Here is a 14,091-nt window from a genome sequence, read left to right on the forward strand (position 1 = left end):
AGAATCATTTAGAGTTGATAACTTCTTATACATAGTAAACCAAGCCATATTTTCACTTCAAAATAGATTTGAACAATTTGAAGTATATGAAAGTATTTTTGGTTTTCTAATAAGTGGGAAAAAATTGAGATCATTAGACGATGAGAATTTAAAAAAATATTGTCTTAATCTTGAATGTTCCTTAAAACATAATACTCACTCCGATATTGACGGTTTAGACTTATTTTCTGAATTAAAAGTGTTAAGGAAAATCATAAAAGTAGAAGACAATACTCTAATTGAGATACTCAATCAAATAAAAAAACTTGATTCTTTTCCAAATGCTTACATTGCTTATAGAATAATGTTAACAATTCCTGTAACAATCGCCTCAGCAGAAAGAAGTTTTTTAAAATTAAAAATAATAAAATCTTATTTAAGATCAACAATGTCTCAAGAAAGATTAAGTGGTTTGACTATATTATCGATTGAAAAATAATTATTAAAAGAGATTGACTACATAAAAATTATTAACAACTTTGCATCTTAAAAAAGCTAGAAAAATAGACTTAAAATAAAAACATTTATAATTTTTTAATTTTTTTCAGGCCTCTAGTTTGATTTTGGCTTTAGGCCACCAACGGGTTTGAGCCGCCCCTGGTTTAACATTGAGAATTAATTATTAATTATTATTGTTTTGTAAAAATATTTTTCTTTAAATAGTTATATTAACATTAACAATTTTTTATTTTTTTTTAGAGCAAAATAAATTTCACTACTTTAGATCCTAATTATTAGGATTCTCGATGATTTTCGATATTCATTTGCCTATTGGTTCTTTACTCTCCTTTTTCTTAGTATTCTCTACATGTATAATGTTGGTTTTCTAACTCGAGAGTAAGTTTCTCTCGCTAGGGTATTAATTTGAGGTGGTAATTTATCACTATAATTTATCAAACACTTGGCGGAAAATTGAAAGAAAAATCATCACTTTTATTTATTTGTTTTATCCTTTTTTGTTCACTTGATTTTCACAAGAAAAATCCAATAGAACATGGTTATGCTCACAAACATAGCTTATTCAAAAGGGACAAGAATGGAAAAAATAAACGTCGTGCATTATTGGTATCTTGGATTGAAGTTAGCTTACAACAACTAATTGAAAGGATACTAACACAACTAAAATTCGTGAACAGTTAAAAAGTAACCGATACATTAACAAGAAACGTACTAAGAAAACTAAAAGTCTATGTCTGAATTTTAAAGAAAATGTTATTGCGAGTAACGTTTTAGCTATAAAACGTGCCTCCGAGTAACGAATCATAAAACGTATTTGACAGTAACGTTTTATGCTTAAAACGTTACCATCAATAACGTTTCTTTATTTAATGCCGTCAGCCCATATATTTTATGCATCTGTATTTTTTAAAATAAAATATAGCCTAAAACGTTACTCAGGAATACGTTTATACTAGTTTTGTAAATTTTCAAAAAAACATATTATTTTAGTGAATTGATTTAAATATTGACTTACTTTGGTAAAAAATTCTTGTTTTTGGACGGTACAAGGTGATTGATTTTATTTTGCAGGTCATAATTCTCCTCCAGCTTATGTTAAAAAACATGATTGGAATTAATAATTATAAGACAAAGTTTAATTATATGATAAATATTAATAAAATATCAAAATATTAAACAATGCTTTTGCGTTTTTTGGTTTATAATGACTGGATGAGATTGATCGATAACAACAAGTCAACACTTCATTATTGCCGTTATGAAATTTTCAGATAAATGTTGCTATAATAATGAGATTTGATGTATAACAACTAGGGGTGTTCACGGGTCGGTTTGGATCGGTTATTGGTCAAAATCAAAACCAAACCAATTTAATCGGTTTTAAAATAATCAAAACCAAACCAAACCAAATATAATATACATTTATCGGTTTGGTGGTTATCGGTTTCGGTTTGGTTTGGTTCGGTTCGGTTATTAACCATACACAAAAACAAAAGAAACAATTATTCATTCAAAATGTGAAAAAAGTGACAACAATCCATTCGAAACGAAAAATAGTTTGAATGACTTAAATTACTAAACTTTCGATCACTAGATTTACTATCAATAAAGTTTTAAAATTCACTATATTGACCTAAAAGGAAGAAACAATAATATTTTCAGTCCCACAAAGATTGTCATAGACACTCATATACATGAAATCAATAAGATAAATGTTTTCATCTTGGGCATTTTTGCTTTTAATAAGTAAATTATAAAGAAATTTTAATGAAAATATATATAAGATCTTTAAAATTGTTTATAAAAACGATATATTAAGTATGTATATTAATATAAATATATGTATATAATTCATCGGTTTGGTTCGGTTATTTCTTCGGTTTTTTTGAATAAAATCATAACCAAACCAAATACTACCGATTTTCAAAAATCTAAAACCAAACCCAAATAAAATAGATTTTATTTTATCGATTTGGTTCAGTTTTTCGATTTGGATCGGTTTTTATCCAAACCGTGAACACCCCTAATAACAACAATAACAAACAACAACATATATAGTGTGAAAGTTTGCCTAATACTTGGTTCTAACTTAAATATGAGAACTAGTTTTTGGACACGTGTTGCACGTGTGTCCCCTGTGATTTTTTATAGATCCATTTAAATGATTAAAATTCCTTTTAATGATTAAAATTTATTCTATTTGAGCAATCAATTATAAATTTTGAACTTTGATGAGTAGTTAGCAAACTTCCAACAAAATCACAGATGGCTAATAACTTGAACGTAAATATGTAGCTTCCATTTAAATATGTGTTAACGTTGATAGCTATATATATTGTTGATTTACCATTTCATTATGGATAAATATGTCATTGATGAGAAGATGTGATAGTTTATTATCAATTAAATTTGATAATTGACAGTTTTAAGAAAATATGCAGATAAGAAAGACTCAAAATATTCACTCAACACATGTGACTCTTTAACTTTCAAAATGATAAGAGGTGAAAACATTTTCTTTTCAATGAATACATTCATTATATTATACTAATAATTCACCATTTAATAAACATCTACCTAAAAACGTTTTTTATTGCAATCATTTAGCATATACCAATGTAGGAAGTAATTTTTAACTATTAATACCATTTACAATAGTTTGGACTTTATAATATTGACGACTAAAAAGAAAGAGAAGAAGTATTACATACAAGGTTGAGAATAAAATAACAACTTAGAGAAATCTATGTAATTACACTTCTAAACATAAAAAAGAGTCCTATAAGTAAGAAGAGTCCAATAGGTAACAAGAGTCTTAGATGCACGCACTTCCTTCTCCTATAACAAGTGTTTTTCAACAAAAACAAAATCCAAATTTGGTAAGATTTTCTTATTTTAACAACCTTGATTTTTGAATTGTCAATCTTGTTTTGCAATTTGTGCTTGATGAAATTGTTTGTTTATTACTACTATAGCTTACATAAAGGACGATATATGCAGCTAGCCGGGCCTCGATGGGTGATGAAGTTGTCTCTGGTGGTGATGAAGTTGTCTCTCTCCGTAGCCTGTTCCTCCTCACATGGACGCTTTCCTCTGAAAACTTGAAGGCGGTGGTTACTTCTGTCAAGAATTTTAGGTGGATCATGCCCTGTGCTCCTGAACGTTTTCGTAAGTTGATCAGTTCCTTTGAACTTGTTTCATTCCTTTTAATTGCTGCCAAGGACAATTTTATGATAATTATTGCATTAGGTTCATCTTTGAATTACTTGCTTCTATTACCTACATTACTGCAAAACATTACTTACCAAGACTTCGACATATGAGAATGTATACAAGATTGTAGAACTTTACTTACCAAGGCTTAGACATATTTTATATAGTTGACGTCAAGGGGTATGAAATTGTTTGTTTATTACTACTACAGCTTACATACAGTTTGATCTCTGATTAGTGGGAAGATAGATGTAAGTTACCACTACTAATTTTGTCGGATCTCTTATACTACTTGTGCTTTTATCTCTTTGTTGTTTGACGATATATGCAGCTAGCCGGGACTCGATGGGTGATGAAGTTGTCTCTCTGTTCCTCCGCACATGGATGCTTTCCTCTGAAAACTTGAAGGCGGTGGTTACATCTGTCAAGAATTTTAGGTGGATCATGCCCTGGGCTCCTGAACGTTTTCGTAAGTTGATCATTTCCTTTGAACTTGTTTTATTTATTCCGTATTAATTGCTGCCAAGGCCAATTTCATTCCTATCATAATTATTATTGCAGCAGCCAGCCTTTTCGAGTTCAATTATGAGTATTTCTATCTAATGCTAAATTGTGTAATGGACAACGATATACTTCTTGTCCTTTTGTAGATGTATCTCTTTCTTGTTTGATGATATATGCAGCTAGACCAACCACATTATCCTTTTATTAGTTTTAACATGTATGCACAGAGAAAATACCAAAATTTCTTTGGAGACGACAATTTTTAGTCATTGTCTTGGTGTGCTCAATGCTGTGTTTTTTTTTTGTAACTTCCATTCCTTTTTTCTCAGATCGTTTCACTGTGGATAAGGATAAGGATATGTTGCTGTGGATTATATTTGGTAACATTCCCCCCTGCTTCATAATCATGGGCATACCGATATTACTCGGTGATCCAACTTTTAACAATTGGTTGGCGATTTTCGACATGATTCTCATGATTTTGGGAATTCTTACTCATTTGGTTCTGCTGACATCTATTCTTTATTGGTATCGTGACATGCCTTTCCGTTTAATTGGTGCCAAGGCCAAATTTAAGCTCGAGGTCATTCCTATGATAATTGCAGCAGCCTTTCATCACCTTTTGGAGTTCAATTATGGGTATTTCTGTCTAATACTAGGCTTCACGACATATTTCTATACCATTGCGCACTTCATGCGCGCAGCGTATGATATTGGAGGAAAAGATGTATTGTTGGGATTAGTAATGCTGGTTCTCGCTTACTTTCTCAAGGGAGGATTGTTAGTTAGAGGTTTGGGTTTGAGCTTGTGTGTTGTATTGTGTTTCTATAGATATGTGACGTATTCTGCTCCTGAAGTACCTGAGCATGGTAAAAAGGAGTTGGAGCGGTTGCCTTGCTGACTGATGATGTGATGCCTGGACTAACCCATCCAAAATACGGACCAACGGTACTTCTATAGCTCTTCTCATTACCTTACTTAGTGTTATTGTAATATCTTTGTTGTCTGCCTTATGTATTTATGATGAGGTTAGTTAACTGTATCACCCATTTAGAGTGTGGTGTGTTTGGTGCATAGTGTTTTTGCTTATGGTGATCTTAATGTGTAATTTCAAAACAATGATAATAGAGGAATCTAATTATGTTGGAAGACATGATTTTTGGAAATGTAGCCAAGACACGTTCATCTTTTTCTCTATAGAGCTTTACTAACATTTTAACTATTCTCTGTAGTAGGAAAAAACTGAACTTGATCTTGTTTTCAGTACATATATTCAAAAACTGAATGTATGTTGTTTCGAGCTGATGCTTGGGTCTGGTTAAGCTGCATGCATCACACTCCTTTAGTGTTTGGGCCTTTTCCTTTCCTGCACGATGATCAAGTTCAATAAGTGAAAACAAAACTTGTGTCACGCCCCGAGCCTACACCCTGGGCGGGACCGGCACCCGGAGACCATTTCTGGCCCCAAGCGAACCCTTGGCCTGGCTTTCTTAACTCAGCGGAAACCTCAACAGAATAACTCAATGCAATGCAATATTGCAAAACGACTTAACTTATAAAATATGGCCATAAGGCAACCCGAATCTCAAAATAGGATATTTACATATATACATAGATAAGAGACTCAAAACTAGCTGACTGATTGCCTGTCTATGAAGCCTCTAAAATACTGAGATGGATGTTGGGACAGACCCCGCAACATCCTTCATAAAACAAAAGAAAACTAAGAACACAAAATAATTGAGTCCCTCCGGAATGCAAGGAGGCTCACCACTGACTCTGGAGTGCTCAGCTGGATCAACGACGTGCAGGATGCTGATCGGGGGTACCTGAATCTGCATCATCAAACGATGCAGGCCAACTGGCATCAGTACATGGAATGTACAAGTATGCGAGCTGGAAAACTAAGCAACAAAGGCTAGAATGAAATCTGGAAGAAACTGAACAGCTTACCTAGCTCAACTCAACTCAACCTGACTGACTTCTTTCAATATAAGGCAAATTTTAAACAAGTGCGATATAAAGAAAGACTGTTTAAAACATGCTATAAACTCTATGTGTATGCAAAGATACAATAATCCTGAAATGTGTATAGAAATACAATGAACTGATGTATATAAAAATACAATAATCTTTGTATATGAAAATATAATAACTGCTGTGGGAGCTTCTCTAACTGACAACCATCACATAAGAGCTATAGTGATGATACAACGATCGACCTCACGCTGCCAGAGCATCTTATACCCGGCCAAAGGTATAAGACCTGAACTGCCTAATGGATCCACTAGTCTAATCTGAAAAGGATTCATCTAAAAAGCATGATCCTTTTCTACCCATGGTGGCTAACATGGTTCTATGGGGGCTGTGGGTTCTTTGAACGCTCCCCCAATTCGGTGCTCGATACTACTCCCAAAAATGTACTGGCTCTTATGTTTGTAAAACATATTTATTCCTGCTGATATGAGATAATTACTCAAAAACTAGCCCGAAGGCCCCTTTGGAAATCTCAGTTTCCAACCTTATTCAAATGTAAAAGCATTTCTTTAAAACTTCTTTGAGAAATACATAGTTCCCTAATAACTTTGAGAAACGAACTCAACTTTAAACTCATGACTTAACTTGAACTGAGACTCTTACTCGACTTGAAACTCTATACTCTTTTACTTGACTTCTAACCATCTTTCCTTGAATCGAAATATGAATTCAAGGTATTCGATCATATGGTAAGGAGGGATCCTTGAACGCTTAGACGTACTTTGGAGTGTCGGAAACAACTATAAAACACAGGTATAATACTTTGGAACTTGCATGAGAAAGTGAGAAAAGGAATAGGGAAACTTGGCTGAGACTTCAGATTTTTGGTGACACAGATGGCACCTACGGACGCCATCGACGGACCGTAGATGGACTTACGGTCCGTACTGCAAGTCCGTAGATCGCGTCAGAGATTTTCCCCCCAGAATTCATTTAAGAAAAGACTAAGTGTTGACCTACGGTCCTGACTTACGGTCCGTAGGTCAAGTCACGGACCGTAGGTCGCGACCGTAGATCGACGCCCCATAAACCCAACTTCTGTCCCAATCGACGGTTGACCAGTACGGACCGTCGATTGATCTATGGTCCGTAGGTCAGGCCCGTAGATGGGGATCGGCAGCCCAGAATTGCTGCGAATACTGGTGAATCAACTTTAAATGGGTCATAACTCTTAGAATCGTAAATCCCTCAACATACAATAGGTTTCAACGTAAATATACGACCCAATCATGTCTCACAACGAACAATATCTTCAACAACACCCCAACAACATCAACAACAACTAACAACTTCAACACTTCAATAACAATTCCCAATCTTTTCTCAAAGCATGGAATAAACTTGGTGTGTGTGGGGGAAAGGATCAACCCACACGGAAAAAAAAACTCACATACCTTTTAGGGATCACCCCCGACGATAATCCACGACGGAAATTTGTTGATCTCCTTTCTCCTCTTCTTCTCTTCTTCTTCTCTTCTCAAGAACCCTAACTCTTTCTCTTTAAAATGGGATAAAAGAAATGATCCTAAAGATCATCCCAATACAACCATATGAGCTCAAAATAAATAATTTGTGAAAGGACCAAAATGCCCTTAATTTTCCTGACGGATTTCCCTTCCAACTGTCCAACTTCTACAGGGCATAACTCCCTCATACGAACTCGGAATCGAGCAAACTCAGTGGCGTTGGAAAGATTGTTCCACGAGCTTCGCAACCATAACTGGAACTACTCCTAACTCATCCTGAACTAGGAGTTACGACTACTCAAAGTTGGCCAAAAACTCATTGTTTTCCATACTTAACCAAATTTCCAGATTTTTAATTTAATTTTTTTTTTTCCAAAATGACTACTTTCCAATTTTAAGCTTCTTCAAAGCCACTTCAAATTGCCGGATGTTACAACTTGATCTTGTTTTCCGTACATACATTTAAAAAGAGAAAAAAAAAGGGAACTTGATCTTGTATTCAGTACATACATTCAAAAAGTGAATAACTTTAATTTAATTTGTACTGGCAAAGCTGAAATAGTTGACACAGTTTCAGTAAGTAAACTCAAAGAGGATTTTTGTATTCATTTTGATGTATTTATGAAGTTACAGTGGTACACAACTTTTAGATAGCCCCATGAGCCGTGACATAAATAACATATTTTTGATGCAGTTTATGTTGTTGGAGTAAAAATTTAGGGGGTATTTGTGTTTTGCTGTTGATAGTTTATGCAATAATGTATTTATCTGTAGATAATAAAATGTCCATTTATTTTGATTTGTGTTCACTAACTTGTCAAGAAAAATATTTGTACTAGCTAGTATATTCAACGTCCTTTCTGTCTAGGATATGTCCAAGTAATGCAACATTGTTTAATTTTATGTTGATTGATATGGAGTTTCTCACAAGAGACTTGCATCGCATGGTGTACTGTACTATACAAGTGTGAATTAAGATAAACTCTAGTTTTTGAAAACCATTTGCATCAATCAATTCTCTCCCTGGTGTTATTCCTCTTTTTGCCTTGCCCTTGTTCATCTAATTTTCTGCATGCATTTGCATCGATGGTGACTGTTCTCCGTTGATTATGATTTACCACAGGACAGGAGTAACATATGAGAGAAGAAAGCAGTTAGCAAAACGTTGCTGAGGAGAAGCTTGGTCCTCAACTCATGGATATTGCTCCCTCCAATCAAGTTGAAATATTGTTTGTTTTGACATTAGTATGTTCCTTGTTAGGGGATGCACTTTGCATTTTTTTAGCAATATTTTTGTGATTTGATTTATTTATTTTTTTGCTATAACATATGGAAAGTTTTTCTTAAATGAATCTTAACATATAATTGGAAGAAACTTATGCAGAGTGTCAAACCATAAACTGAAAAATCATATTTATATTATGCACGGTGTACTGAAAAAACTTATGCAGAGTATACTGACCTTTGTACCTACTGGAGCATCTAAAAAAGATGGGACTGGACCTTTGTTTCTACTTCACTAAGCCTCTACTACTTTTGCAGTAGTAGTATCAATGTGCTTTGAAGCCAAACTATGGAAATGTTTGTTTGAATAATTGTAAGGCTGTGAATGGAAAGGCTACCAGTCCTTTTGTAAAGTACATTTTGTTGATACTAATAAGTCTTCCAAGTTTTAATTGTTGCTACTTTCTACAACTTTGTAAAGTTCATGAATGAATTCGACTTACTACATGTTGAATTGAACTCTTAAAAGGGAAAAATAAGTTTGTAAAAGAACCACAAACTGACCTTTGTACTTACTGGAGCATCTAAAAAAGATGGGACTGGACCTTTGTTTCTACTTCACTAAGCCTCTACTACTTTTGCAGTAGTAGTATCAATGTGCTTTGAAGCCAATTTATGGAAATGTTTGTTTTCTCTTTCGATGGAGTTTGAATAATTGTAAGGCTACCAGTCATTTTGTTTTGTTGATACTAATAAGTCTTCCAAGTTTTAATTGTTGCTACTTTCTACAACTTTGTAAAGTTCATGAATGAATTCGACTTACTACATGTTGTAATGGGTAAATTGAACTGTTAAAAGGGAAAAATAAGTTTGTAAAAAGAACCTTCAAGATCCAGTTCCCAGAGTTGTAAACACTTTCACCAACTTTCCAGCCAGGAACTACATACTTCTTCCACTCTATAACAAATCTAAATAAGCAAAAAAAAAAATACATTAAAACGAGATCAGACCAGCATGGAATGGAGACAACTTGAAGCATGGGCAGCATATTTTTCCTACATAATGCAAATAATATCACAACTCTGGAAAATAACAACTTAGAGAAACCTACGTAATTACACTTCTAAACATATAAAAGAGTCCTATAAGTAACAAGAGTCTTATAGGTAACAAGAGTCTTAGATGCACGCACTTCCTTCTCCTATAAGAAGTGTTTTTCAACAAAAAAAAAATCCAAACTTGGTAAAATTTTCTTGTTTTAACCCTAATTTTAACAACCTTGATTTTTGTATTGTCAATCTTGTTTTGCAATATTGTTTGTTTATTACTACAGCTTACATACAGTTTGAAGATAGATGTAAGTTACCACTACTAATTTTGTCTTAAATTAGCACATTAACAGAGATATACTTATCTCTTTAATTTGTTGTTTGACGATATATGCAGCTAGCCGGGCATCGATGGGTGATGAAGTTGTCTCTGCTGGTGGTGATGAAGTTGTCGAAGTTGTCTCTGCTGGTGATGAAGTTGTCGCCTCTGCTGGTGATGAATTTGTCTCTGTGGTTACATCTGTCAAGAATTTTAAGTGGATCATGCCCTGGGCTGAACATCCTCGTAAGTTGATCAGTTCCTTTGAACTTGTTTTATTCCCTTTAATTGCTACCAAGGCCAATTTTATGATAATTATTGCAGCAACCTTTCGATCTAATGCTAGGCTTCACCACATATTTCATGCACACATCCTATATATGATTTAATTTGGAGGAAAAACACGGGAGAATTGTGTTTCTATAGATAGATACGTAATGTATGCTGGAGTTGCATGCCTTGCTGATGATGTGAAAAACGACTAATTTTATAGTATCTCTCTTCCTTTTTGTCATTTGGTTAGGACTTTTGTATCAGTTCATCTTGAATCTTATGATGGATCAGCAACTACATGAATTGTACCTTACATAATTGAGTTACAATCCCCTGTATTTGTCTTAAATTATTTATTTAGCACTTAAAAAGGCTAGGAGGATCTACATTAACAGCGATATGTTTCTTGTGCTTTTATCCTTTTGTAGATGTATCTCTTTCTTGTTTGATTATATATGCAGCTAGCCTNCCCCCCCCCCCCCCCCCCCATGGTTATTAGTTTTAACATGTATGCGCAGAGAAAATACCAAAATTTATTTGGTGATATTGTTTGGAGACGACAATGTTTAGTCTTTGTAGTAGTGATGCTTGTTCATTGTCTTGGTGTGCGTTTTTTTTTTTGTAACTTCCATTCAATTTTTTTCTCAGGTGGTTTAATTGCGGGTAGGGATATGTGGTCGTGGGTTATGTTTGGTAGCATTCCCCAGAGCTCCATAATGATGGGCATACCGATATTACTCGGTGATCCAACTATTAACAATTGGTTGCTGATTCCCGACATGATTCTCTTAATTTTGGTCATGGTTACTCATCATGCTCTGCTCATATCTATTATTTATTGGTGTCGTGACATGCCTTTCCGTTTAATTGGTGCCAAGGCCAAATTTAAGCTCGAGGTCATTCCTATGATAATTGCAGCAGCCTTTCATCACCTTTTGGAGTTCAATTTTTTGGAGTTCAATTATGGGTATTTCTGTCTAATACTAGGCATCACGACATATTTCTATACCATTGCGCACTTCATGCGCGTGGCATATGATATTGGAGGAAAAGACATATTGTTGGGATTAGTAATGTTGGTTCTTGCTTACTTTCTCAAGGGAGGATTGTTAGTTAGAGGTTTGGGTTTGAGCTTGTGTGTTGTATTGTGTTTCTATAGATATGTGACGTATTCTGCTCCTGAATTACCTGAGCCTGGTAAAAAGGAGTTAGAGCGGTTGCCTTGCTGACTGATGATGTGATGGAGGACCAACCCATCCAGAATACAGACCAATGGTGCTTCTATGAGTCTTCTCATTACCTTACTTGGTGTTACTGTAATATATTTGTTGTCGGCCTTTATGATTTCACGCATGTATTTATGACTGTTCTCCGTTGTTTATGATTCACCATAGGATCTTGAGAACAAGAGAGCTCAAGTAACATATGAGAGGAGAAAGCAGTTAGCAAAACGTTGCTGAGGAGAAGCTTGGTCGTCCTCAACTCATGGTCATATTACTCATATAATTAGCGATAAAAACCTTTAAAAATTATAAAATTTAATTGCAGATGACTATCATAAATTTATAAAATATTAATTCATTTTGATGGCCCATTAGTTCTCCGATAACACAAAATAGATTTTATTTCTTATTATAATTATCAAGGCTCAATTTTTTTCAAAGCAAATATCATCATTAATTGATCTATTCCTTGTTTGATATTATGATTTTTAAAAAATATAAAATTAAAATGTCATAGTCATTGAATTAAATAGTATGACAACAGATTTCAACAATATCCTGAAGCTCCAGAATTGACATCATATTAATGCGTTAAAAAAATCTAGACTAATAAATAAAATTCATAAAAAGGCATAAACTCTATTTATCAATTATATTTAATTCATTTAACTAAGATTAAATTTTCAAAAAGAAATTAAGAATTAAGAAAAAAATTATCATAGAATGTTATAAATAAATTCATATATACACACAAAAAGGGAGAAATCTTACTAATTAAATTTGCCAGGAGATGGCATTGCTGGGAAAAACACATGCATATAGATATATTAGAGTGAGAGTTCGTAAAAATTAAATTTGCTGCCGTAACGGAAACAAATTTTAATCGTTTATTTAACGAAGTGAAGTGATAGATCCATTGGTTGCTAATGATTGATTATTGAATGAAATAAAAATCATTTGGTATGAACTGATATACTACCATTAAGGATAATGCTAAACAATTTATATTCTGTTGTTGCTAATTTGTAGGACATGGATAATGACTAAGAAATTATTTCTTATTTATTGTTATAATTTTATTGATTCTGTTTTTTTTCTGGTTATAATTTTGGTGATTTTTCTTTGTCATGCTGACAATTTTATCTCTTCTATTTTTAAAAAATAAAGTAAATGCGTGACTTTGTAGTTATTTCAGTAGTTAGATTTGCATTTTATTAGGAACAAATATATTTAATTTTTTTATTATTATTTAAAAAGAGACCACTTCAAACGTACATGAGTGCTTAAAACTGTTTTANGGCACGTGGGTGCAGTTTTTAGACAGCACTGACCAATAAAAATTGGCCATGTGTTAAAATAAACTTGAAAAAAATTAATATTAACTCAATTGTCTTCTTCTTTATTATTGTTCTTCATGTTTGGAAAAAAAAAACCTCCAGTATCATAAGTTAAATTGCTCCTTTCTTCGGAAAGCTAACAAAATAAAATCAAGAAAAAACTAACCTTTGAACTCAACTACGATTCTTGATGACTTAGAAGTAGGGGTGTACATAGGTCAGTTTGGTTTGTTTTTCATTAAAAAAAAATCTAAACCAATTATGTCGGTTTATTAAATCTAAATACCAAATCAAACCATGCAAAGTCGGTTTTTTTGGTTTCAGTTTTACTCGGTTCTTTCGGGTTTTTTTCATTTTTTTACAACTTAACGGTGTTTGAAAAAGAAATCAAATATATTTTCACCTACCTGTGTGATAAGCTTAACTTAAGAAACATTAAATGAATAGAAATTTTCGTAAAGACGGTAAAATTCACATGAGTACAAAATATTTTTTTTTGAAATATCAACGTTCATTATGTTAAATTAATAAGAATAAAGGATGCAGTCTAACTGAATACAAAACGAAATACTTACAAAGTAAATTGTTAACTTCAAATTTGAAAACTATAACAATATAATTGTAACTTCGGATCTTAATACAAAATAAAATATTTACAAATTTTGCAAGCCCAAATTTGAAATAAAATATATAAACATTGAAAACTATAAACTAGCTAAAATATATTGACAAAGTAGATTATAAGTAATATTTTTTTTATCTATAAATAAAATAAAATTTTATATATATATATATATATATATATATAATATTTACAAAATTTTACAAGCCCAAATTTAAAATAAAATATATAAACATTAAAAACTATAAACTAACTAAAAATATATTAACAAAGTAGATTATAAATAATATTTTTTATCTATAAATAAAATAAAATTATATATATAA

General features: G+C 32.8%; 1 protein-coding gene across 1 annotated transcript in view; it reads left to right on the forward strand.

Annotated features, from left to right (window-relative positions):
• Positions 1-4,046: 4,046 nt before the first annotated feature.
• Positions 4,047-14,091, forward strand: part of LOC125870888 (uncharacterized) — a 27,710-nt gene continuing 17,665 nt past the window's right edge. Inside the window, exon 1 of the mRNA XM_049551438.1 lies at positions 4,047-4,180. Coding sequence (XP_049407395.1) covers positions 4,057-4,180 — 124 coding nt within the window. The 5' untranslated portion in view covers positions 4,047-4,056. The remainder of the gene's footprint in view (positions 4,181-14,091) is intronic.

The sequence above is a fragment of the Solanum stenotomum genome, chromosome 7 (genome assembly GCF_019186545.1).
Source record: "Solanum stenotomum isolate F172 chromosome 7, ASM1918654v1, whole genome shotgun sequence".
NCBI classification, from domain to species: Eukaryota; Viridiplantae; Streptophyta; class Magnoliopsida; order Solanales; family Solanaceae; genus Solanum; species Solanum stenotomum.